The sequence below is a fragment of the Triticum aestivum genome, chromosome 7D (assembly GCF_018294505.1).
Source record: "Triticum aestivum cultivar Chinese Spring chromosome 7D, IWGSC CS RefSeq v2.1, whole genome shotgun sequence".
Lineage (NCBI taxonomy): Eukaryota > Viridiplantae > Streptophyta > Magnoliopsida > Poales > Poaceae > Triticum > Triticum aestivum.
The window spans coordinates 80,016,646-80,026,538 of NC_057814.1; the positions used below are offsets into that span (position 1 = coordinate 80,016,646).

The 9,893-nt window shown below is 45.3% G+C and overlaps 1 protein-coding gene across 1 annotated transcript; it reads left to right on the plus strand.

Moving 5' to 3' along the window:
- Positions 1–7,966: 7,966 nt before the first annotated feature.
- Positions 7,967–8,730, plus strand: LOC123164096 (early nodulin-93-like). Its single transcript, XM_044581508.1, has 4 exons — positions 7,967–8,030; positions 8,170–8,231; positions 8,308–8,383; positions 8,645–8,730. The coding sequence occupies exons 1-4, from the start codon at positions 7,967–7,969 to the stop codon at positions 8,728–8,730; spliced, it is 288 nt and encodes a 95-aa protein (XP_044437443.1).
- Positions 8,731–9,893: the final 1,163 nt, after the last annotated feature.

Sequence of the window (9,893 nt, forward strand, 5' to 3'; positions counted from 1 at the left end):
GCGTCAAAGCAGTGGAAAACCCCTTTTAAGCTGCCGAGGTGGTACTAATGTAAACGCCTCCCTACTCTGCCTACTGCATTGTGCTTGGGCGCTGAGCATGTAACGGACCGGCCCAATATGCTATGGTGAATGGTCTGGAGTCCTGCCCCCGCTGGCCCGCTAAAATCAAACGCCGAGGCTGAAGACCCAGTAATTCCCTATTGGACGATCGTTGCGGCATAATGTCAAGCCGGATCGAGTGCACTGGACCGGCCCAATTGCGTGATTTGTTACGTTCAGTTTTAGGAACCGTCTAGCAGGTTCTTGTCTGGTTTTATCAGTTTTGGGAACCTTGCAGAAGGTTCTCTGAAACCGGATTTTTATTGTTTCTTTTTTCTATTTCTTTTTATTCTTATTTTGAATTTTTTGTTTTTGTTTTTTGTTTTTCTTTTATTTTTCATTTTCCCTTTTCTGTTTCTCCTTTTATTTTCTTTCCCTTTTTATTCTCTTTTTCAACAAATGCTCAGAAATTTTAAAATGTCGCCGTTTAAATTTTTTGTTACAAATTCTGAAAATTTTGGGGAATTTTAAAAAATCCCATTTTCAAATTTTGTTTGCAATTTTTTAAAATGTTCATGTTTTGAATTTTTTTCACAAATTAAAAAAATGTTCTCCAACTTCCAAAAATGTTCCGACTTTCCAGTTTTGTTCACGAATTTGAAAGTTCTTCATGTTTCAAAATTCATTCTGAAACTCAAAAAAAGGTCTGGGAATTTAAAAAATGTTCGCTTTTTTATTTTTTGTTCACGAATCTAAAAAATGTTCTGGAATTCAAATAATATTTCAGCTTTCTGAATTTCTTCACAAATTTAAAAAAATGTTCAAGTTTACCCATTTTGTTCGCAAATACAAAAAGTGTTCACGATTTGGATTGTTTTTTATTTTCAAAAAATGTTTGTGTTTTCAAGTATTTTCCTGTTTTTCAAAAAATGTTCATGTTTCTAAAAAATGTTCTTAAATTCAAAAAGTGTTTATTTATTCAATTTTGTTCCTCTTTCTTCAATACATGTTGTGTTGCAGAAAATATTTATTTTTTCCAAAAACAATCAAGTTCAAAATTTCAAAATAAGTTGAAATCTATCGCGGCTGATAGTTCATATAAACTCAGATGCCATCTTAGACAATTAGTTGTAGGTGGTATAGTGCCTAGCGATGTAGTAAGTTGTTGCAAGGTCCTGGGTTCAATCCCTTCCAGGCACTTAATTTTTTTTTGGATTTATCACATGTGTTCGGTCGTAGTTCACTCTAAGCTGGGCCGGCCCAATCGGGCGAACCCCCTGTGTGGCGCGTGTCTGTTGGGCAACACGCATCACATAGGAGGTCCCGCTGAATAGGGTGCCCGCCGCACCAGGGTGTGCAAAACCAAAAAACAAACCGAACCAAAACTTCGGTTTTTTTCGGTTAGAAACTGAAAATCATATTGTTAAACCAAATTTACGGAAATTGAGGGTTTTTTGGATTCAAAAGTGTAATTGGCTGGTATAGTACATTACTTTCTAGACCATTTAGTGCTTCATAGGGATAAAAAAACTCAAAGCTCGCGAGCTAAACGAGTAGCTCGTGACTCGGCTCAAATCGACTCGAACTCGAAGAATAACGAGTCGAGCCAAGCTTTATTTTAAAATTGTTTATAGACCAAGTTAAACGAGCCGAGTTCACGAGTACTCGTATAACTCGTTAGGCTCGGTATAAAAATTAGACACCCAACCCCACCTTGCATCCCAGGCCAGTCCTATAGGCACAACACAGGGCCCATCCGCATAACACTAGGCCAAACCGCCCAAGAGACACAAGCCATGATTCCTCTCCTTCCATCCCTAGTGAAATAGCGAGAGATTAGTGTGTCAATTCCCCTCCTGTCTCCTCTGTTTCTGAATCGTGAGTTCACGATGCTGGCAGTGCCGCATAAACTCACCTCTCGGGTCATGTACATGTTATTAACTTGCTGATTATTGTGGTCATGTACCATTGTATGGGGAATTGTGATCATGTACATGTTGCCAACTTGATGATTATTGTAGTCATGTACATGTTACTGACTTGCTGACATGTTGATGGTACTGACAATTATAAGTTAAGCTACTTACAATTGTTTGTAAACATCGTACATGCTTAATATGTACATGTTACATTCTCAATTAATTTTTTTTATCATATTCATAAGGTTTTGTGTTCATACCTATAATGAGCTTAACAAGCTAAACGAGCTAGCTCGCGAGCTATACGAGTCGAGCCAATCTTGGATTTGAGCTCGCTATAGTAACGAGTCGAGTTGAGCTAGCTCGTTAACGAAACGAGCTCTAGCGAGCCGAGCCGACTTGACTCGGCACTCATGAAAGTAGTCACACCCTAAAGCTGGAAAGTTCAAGTAAAAGGTTTCCCTCTTTTTGAAGCTTTTGTGAGAATTGCATGATGGCCAGTTATGGATTTCATTCATATACTCATGTCATTGCTTTACGTTTGTTTAGTCTGCCGCCCGCATTGATGGCACACGGTTACCGAGACGTCTCCTCCGACGCCACCTGTCCGTCCCTCTGGCGCCCATCGGTGCTATATAAACCGATGCCCTACTTCCCCGGCCATAGCCACAGTCATCCCTCTCCGCACCACTTTCCGCCGTGGAACCCTCCGCCGCCAAAGCTCTCTAGGGCGGGATGACGTCGGAGCAGAAGAAGGCCATGGCGACCATTGCTGCCAACTGGCAGGCCGGCAGGCAGCCAGAGGACGCCTTCGACGATGACGTGCAAATGAAGGATGCCTCCGATGACGAGCCAACACCACCCTCCTCCTCCACTCCACCCTCGTTGGTGCATTGCACCATGACCATCGCGGAGGCCCGTGCCCATTATATGGACATGGTGCGGGCCGAGTGGGAGGACCAGTTCCGAAAAGCGTAGGCCAACGCCGATGCCAACTACAACCACAACCTCCTCCAGGAGCATCTGCAGGCGGATGAGCAGGTCGCTGCCGGCAGGGCGGTCGCGCCGGACGCGGTCCTGCCGAAGCAGGACGCGATGCTCGATTCCTACCGCTCCGCCCGCAAGATCTGCCTCGCCCGTTGGCGGTACCGGCAGCGGGTGGTGGAGGTGGCGGGCGCCGGCAAGGAGTTCGACGACGAGGCGGGTGAGCGGAGACACCGACGAGGAGGAGGCCGCGCCCCGACGCCACGACCACGAAGAAGCCGGCACGTTCGCGTGCGCCACCGACAACGAGGAAGAGTAGTGCATGGTAGGTCAACGCTACTCGTGTCCAAGGAAGGCCACCGCTCCTCCCCTCCCATCGACGCCAAGCTTGGTGGGCTGAGCATGTTCAACCGATTAGTCGCTTGGCGGCGACGAGGAGGCGGACAACTTCAGTTCTCGGGGCTCCGGAGGCGGAGCTGGAGAGCGCTGAGGCGGAGCTGGAGAGCGCCGAGGCGGAACTGGAGACGGTGAAGCTTCATTTCTCGGGGCTGATGGTCGGACACGGGGACCAGACACCGACGATCATTTATATTATGTCCTACCTCCGTCCGAAAAAGCTTGCCCCAAGCTTGTTCCTTAAATGGATGTCTAGCACTAACCTGATGCTAAATACATTCATTTGAGGGACAAACTTTTTCGGACGGAGGGAGTATTAATTATACTCCAGAGGCCGCCTAGGACCGCTTTGATGTATTTGTAATAAAATCCGGTATGTTTATATGAAATTCGGTATGTTTATATGATATCTGGCCGTGTTTATATTAAATCCAGACTTGTTTAAACAAATTTCGTCCCGTTGATTTGAATTGTTGTGAAAATGTATGCAGCTACGGTTGGATGGTCGCCTCCCGCATCTGTCTCAGCAGACCGTCATCCCGTGTCCGCAGACGGATGTAGGAGGATTTTTGCCTTGGAGATACCCTTATATAGTTCTCGGGTAATATAATAGTGGTAAATAGGTTGAAAAAACCTTGGACTAACCTAAGTTAAGGCAGATCATGCTTTCTTCGATCAGAACATCTCATGCTCAAAAACAAAATATACATCAAAGATTCAAAACATCTGAGTTTTAAGAGTAATTAACACGACAGAACATGTGAATAGACATATGATTACATTTCCAGACATCAGGTCCGAGCATGATATGTTTGCCGATGGAACTGAATTGAAATTCAGCCACAGAAAGAGCAAACGTCCAACACAGGCATTTCACCACAACCCTAAGCAAGCAGCAACATTAATTCCGCTAGAGATCGAGGCAACTAAGAGCAAGTATAACAGTACCTAGTTAGCTGGCTACAAGCCGTTCCACCTCAGACAAAGTCCAGCTGGAGGGAAGAGAAGACAGGAGAGAGAAGGGAGCGGGCGCTCCGTGAGTCGCCGGCTGTAGCGCAAGGCTCGAGACAAATAAACTGCATGCAAGGCTTAAAGCTAGCGCAGCTTTCTCCTCTCCAATCAATTGCATTTTTCTCTCTGCCATGCATGTAGACATTAATTACTATAGCTAATGCCTACAGCCAGCTTTGTTATACGAGAGTTTTTTCTTGGTGGCTACAAGTGACCTGGCATTCATATAGAGCCCGTTGCCGGCTCTTCTATTAACCATGCTCTAAGACCTATCATAAGATGCACCCTCACGCATGAACTCCATGATGGCATCCTCAATTCCCGCCACCGCCATCTCAAAATCCGAGAATCCAGCGGGACTAGTACTAGTGGCGGCGGCGGCGGGCATGGCCACCATCTGGCGCCGGCACATGGGGCAGCTCCCCTTGACGCGCAGCCACCTCTCGACGCACCGCCCGTGGAACCGATGCCCACACGGCGTCTCCTTCCACGCGCCCGTCGCCGCGTTGTCATCGTCGTCGTCCTCCATGCAGATCGGGCAGCCCTGCCCGTCGGACGGCGCACCCACGGTCTTCAGCGCCTCGGCCACCGCCTCGCCCAACGCCGGGTCATCTGGAGCATCAGGGCCGTCTGTGTCCGCCATGGCCAAATCGGAATTAAAAGCGACGCCAGTAAGCTCGCGAAACAGCGCGTCGGCGTATGCTTGCTGCTGCTGTTGTTGTCGCAGCAGGTGCATGTTGTCGGCGCCGTCCTGGGCGATGCCTTGTGCTAGGCCCTCGTCTAGTGATTGCAGCGCTCGGTAGAACAAGTCGTCGGCGGCGATGTCCATGGCCATGGCAGGCGACGCCATCAAGGAATCGCGCGACTGCATGCGCGGGACAGGTCGATCGACGATTCCTCTCGCGTACGTACGTAGGAGTTGGAGTTGGAGTTGGCCAAGTGAGATTGGATCGGGAGGAGATGTTTGGGGGAAGGGAAGGGAAGGGACGGGACGGGAGCGATCGTGCGACTATGCTATGCGTCTGCCCGTGTGGTATATTTGTATTGGCATCGCCTTCAATCTTGTCGCGGGCTAGATTTTCACGTGACTACTTTTTTTTTTTAGGAACTTTTCACGTGACTACTTGCTAGTACTACAATCGAGTCCGTTGTTCTGTTGGAAACTGAATACGCAACAGCGGAATTCGCTATATGACGCACGCTGCGTCAAATTGCTGAAGAATCGCACATGCACGAACAGAGTGGGCCGGCCCACTTAACGCAAGCACACGCTTCCTGTTTAGGGCCGTTCTGGAAGACTTTCTCCGGTTCTTCTAACTGAGTTTTCCCTGTTTCTGTTTCTTTACTGCTTGATCTGGTTTTCTTACTGGTTTTGCTTTTCATTTTTTTCTCGTTTTTTCTGCTTATTTTCTCATGTTTTTTTCGTTTGTTAAGAATATTTCACAGTTTTAAAATATGTTCGTGATTTCATAAAAAAATGTTCATGATTTCCAAAATATGTTTGAATTTTTTTTTTAAAATGTTCTCGTTTCAAAAATTGTTCACAGATTGAAAAAATTTCATGTTTCCAATTTTTTGTTCACAGTTTCAAAAAATGTCCCATTATCGAAAATTTGTTCACATATTCAAAAAATGTTCATGATTTCCCAAAAAAGTTCACATATTCAATAAATGTTCGTTTGTTTATTTTTCTTCTGAAATTTGAAAAGTGTTCGATCTTGAAAAAAATACTTCCTTTGAAATAATGTTTGTGTTATGAATTTGACAAAATGTTCGGATCTCACATTACCTTTAGGTTCATACGCAATATTAAACCAACAAAGCTCATTAATCCCGTTGGCTAGCCGTGCTCATAAGCAATAGGAGGTCGCATATTCGATCCCTCATTTGAGCACTCATTTTTGGGATTTTTCACTGTGTTATGCCAATGGGCTAGCCCAGTTGGAGTTGCATGTGCGTCCGCTCGGCAATTCGCCGCAACGAGTGGCACATGGGAGTGTCCCGCAACAACGCCTTGTATATGCATGCAGGCTACCACGATACAGTTCCGCTATTTTGGTCCGGCATGCGGCTTTTGTCACTCTCTTCCTATTGGAAAAGGTCCATTTTAAACCTTGCACTCGTAGAGGTCGGGCGGAACGAACCCTAAAGTCGAAATCCCGGTCGATCGCACCCTGAACTATGCAATCCCGGTCTAAACCGAACCCTGACATCGTTTGAGGCATAAAAACACTGACGTGGCAAATGTCAACGGGGATTCGTATGGTGCGCTGGCTTGCTTTAGTCTCTTTTGTTCAAAAACAAAAATTCCAAAGGGCGCACACCCTGCTCCCGCCTGGACCGGCCCGCTTTAGTTGTTTTTTTGTTAAAAAACAAAAATTTAGCGCACGACCATGGCTCGAACAGAAGACCACTTGTTGTTGATCGATGCAACTAACCTCCAGGACACCACATGCGTTGTGTTCACCTACTCCCCTTTTCTTCCTTTTCTAATTTTTTTCTTTCCTTTTCTTTTTATTTTTCATTTCCCCTTTTCTTATTAAATTCGCTAACCTTGTTTGAAATCGACGAACTTATTTTCAACTTTGCATATCAAATCCTGTAATTTTTTTAATTTTTTTGAACGCTCAAATTATTTTATAAAATATATAAAAACCGGTGGCCATCTTAGTAGGAAATAGCAAATAAAAAAAGAACCTCATGAACCAGATTTTTAAAACAAAAAAAACATGACTTTTGAAAAAAAAATGTTCACGGATTTAGATAAATTTCTATGATTTTGAAAAGAAGTTCACAGATTTTCAAAAGAAAAGTCCACAGATTTGGAAAAAAAATTCACGAGCCTTCGCTGAAGGGAGCCAGGAATTGGGCCGGCCCATTTCGAGCTATTGAATTTCATGCACACGAAAAAAATCATTAAAAGTGCTGCGCGAAAGACTCGAACACGTGACGTCCTTCTCGTTAGGAAGAGGAGGGTGGCGCTGGCTCATCGTCGGAGCGTCCTTCATTTGCACGTCGTCGCCGGAGGCATCCTCCGGCTGCCGGCCTGCCAGTCGGCAACAATGGCCGCCATGGCCTTCTTCTGCTCCGACGTCAGTCCGTCCCAGAGACTAGGGTGTTTGTTCGTGTTAAAGTTTCTCTTGATCAAAACAAAGTTGCGCATTGTTTAGCAAATTATGATAGATCTGGGATAGTACTACGTGCTGGATTAACCAATCCAATCCTTTTATTTCTGAACTTGTTGCTAAGGATTGTAATTATGTGAGTCTGGAATAAAACACCATATTTCCATCGGGAAAAAAGAGCCCAACCATAGTATGAGTATCTAGTCTAGTCTAGTTTGTAAATGTGAAAATTTCAGATAGCAGCCCATGTGGGCCAAGCCTTTTCAGTAGCCGCCCCCGCACATGGGACTGGATTCAGTGGATATTGAATTGGCATTCCTCTATATTCAAATAACATCCAGCGCCAATAAGGACACCCGTGTTCCCTTTCGTATTTGATTTAAGAAGTTGCCGGCGGCCATGGCAACTCGGGTCACCAACCGTGTCGTTCAATCCGAAGAGGCTACAGGGAAAGAAGCCGCCGCCAGGAGGAAGAGAACGGAGCGAGCAGCCATGGCCGCCAGGAACTTCTTCGTCCGATCCCCCACAGAGGAGGAATCCAGCGCCGCCATCCGAGGTACCCAGAAGAGGAAAGACCATCTCCCACTCTCTCTTTCAGTTCCACCACCGTCCCGGATCCATCTAGAAATCAATGCTGTTAATTCTGTACTTTCTCCTTCTTATGCTTGTATCCTGCGTACGTGTTCTTGTTGCAGAGGCTGTCCTGTTGGGAGGGAAGAACGCCGCCATTGCTGGCACCGTGGTTGCGGTTCCCACGGCGCGTATTTCTGTGCTGAATTCTTGTGTGCATGCTCGCATATGTCCTGACTTCTGTCAGATTTGATCTTGTGCAGTTCGTTGCCTGCCGTGTCCTTCCTTGGGCCAAGCACAATCTGAACTACACCGCGCAAGCGCTCATCATATCGACAGGTACCATGCTACTGAATGATTCAGCCATCCTAATCACTTGATCAGTATCGGTGTTCTAGCTTCAGAGAGTAGAAGGTGATACCGTACGTTAGATTGATGATGAAAGCCATTTCTTCAAGGATCATGCGTATTGCTTTACCACCATTGGATTTGAAGGTCGTCTGTAGCTCAAAAGAAAGATCATTGTTGTTTGTCATGCTCATGCAACACAGAATTGGGAGTTTACTGAACTGAACAATAATATCCCTGTTTATTGGACAGCGTGTGTCGCCGGCTTCTTCATCACCGCGGATAAAACCATTCTACGGAACGCAAGGCAAAACACCATCGGGAGGATCGACGAGTAGACTTGATCCAGGACTGTATAGAATCGCAGGCCCTCTGTTCCATGCATGAGGAGACGTCGGATTTCAGTTTCAGTTTCTCTGTGCCTTGTAGTGTAAGGAAGACTAAAAGAGAGTTGTTGCTTTCTAGGGCAGTGGATTCCGTTTAGGGATGGCAACGGGGCCCATACCCGTCAAACCCGTGGGGATTTCATCTATTAGGGGGTGGAGATGGGCGAAAAACATCCCCATGAGGATATTTACCAAACTATTTTATTCCCCATAGGGTACAACAGGGAAGGGGACGATATCCTATTCCCCAGACCCAATACTCATCGAGGACCCGGTTAGTAACTGTGATATTGCGGTCAACCTTAAAATTTTCACAAACAAACTTGCGAAAACAAAAAAAAGCTCTGAAAAAAACCTTAAACCTATCTCATCCTCACTTCAGCTGCCACCATGACCAAGAAGTCAATACGACCTAGATAGGCATTAGCAGGACAAGGTAAATACCATGTATGTATGTTGATTATAGGGTGTCATATTATGTATATGAGTATTTGTTTATGAGGATGGGGACCCTAATGGGGCCCCGTTCCCCAATGGGGCATTGGTATGGGGAAATTTCAACTCTCCCCAGTCATGTAAACGAGGATGAGGATAAACTGATAGAAAAGATGGGGATGGGGATGTTGTAGATATTCCCATAGAAAATTGTCCCCGTTGCCATCCCTAATTCCGTTTGCTCTCAGTTGAAAGTGGAATAAAAGATGGAATGTTTTCCTTGTGCCCGTGCGACTTGTGAAGTACGGAAAAACAAAAAACAAAAAAAAAGTGTCAAGTACGGTGCGGTATAATGTATTTGGAGTAGGTTTTGATCAAGTGGGCTCTGGATCTGATCCGTTTCTGTTGTTTGGGATGTGTTTAATATTTTTGAAACTTTAATGGGAGTACCTAGAACTCATTTAGATGAGACATAATTTGGTCTCATTCACCTGAAAAATAAGAACAGATACAACTCACGTCAGCACACATGCATCTTATAGCATCACATCCAATGGCTATAAAATGTGAATGAGACCAAATTATATCTCATCTAGATGAGTTCTAGCAAAACTGAACTTTAATTGGGTTGGGTGTTTGTTCGAAATCACTAATTGAGGAGTACTCGTTGCAAAGATCCC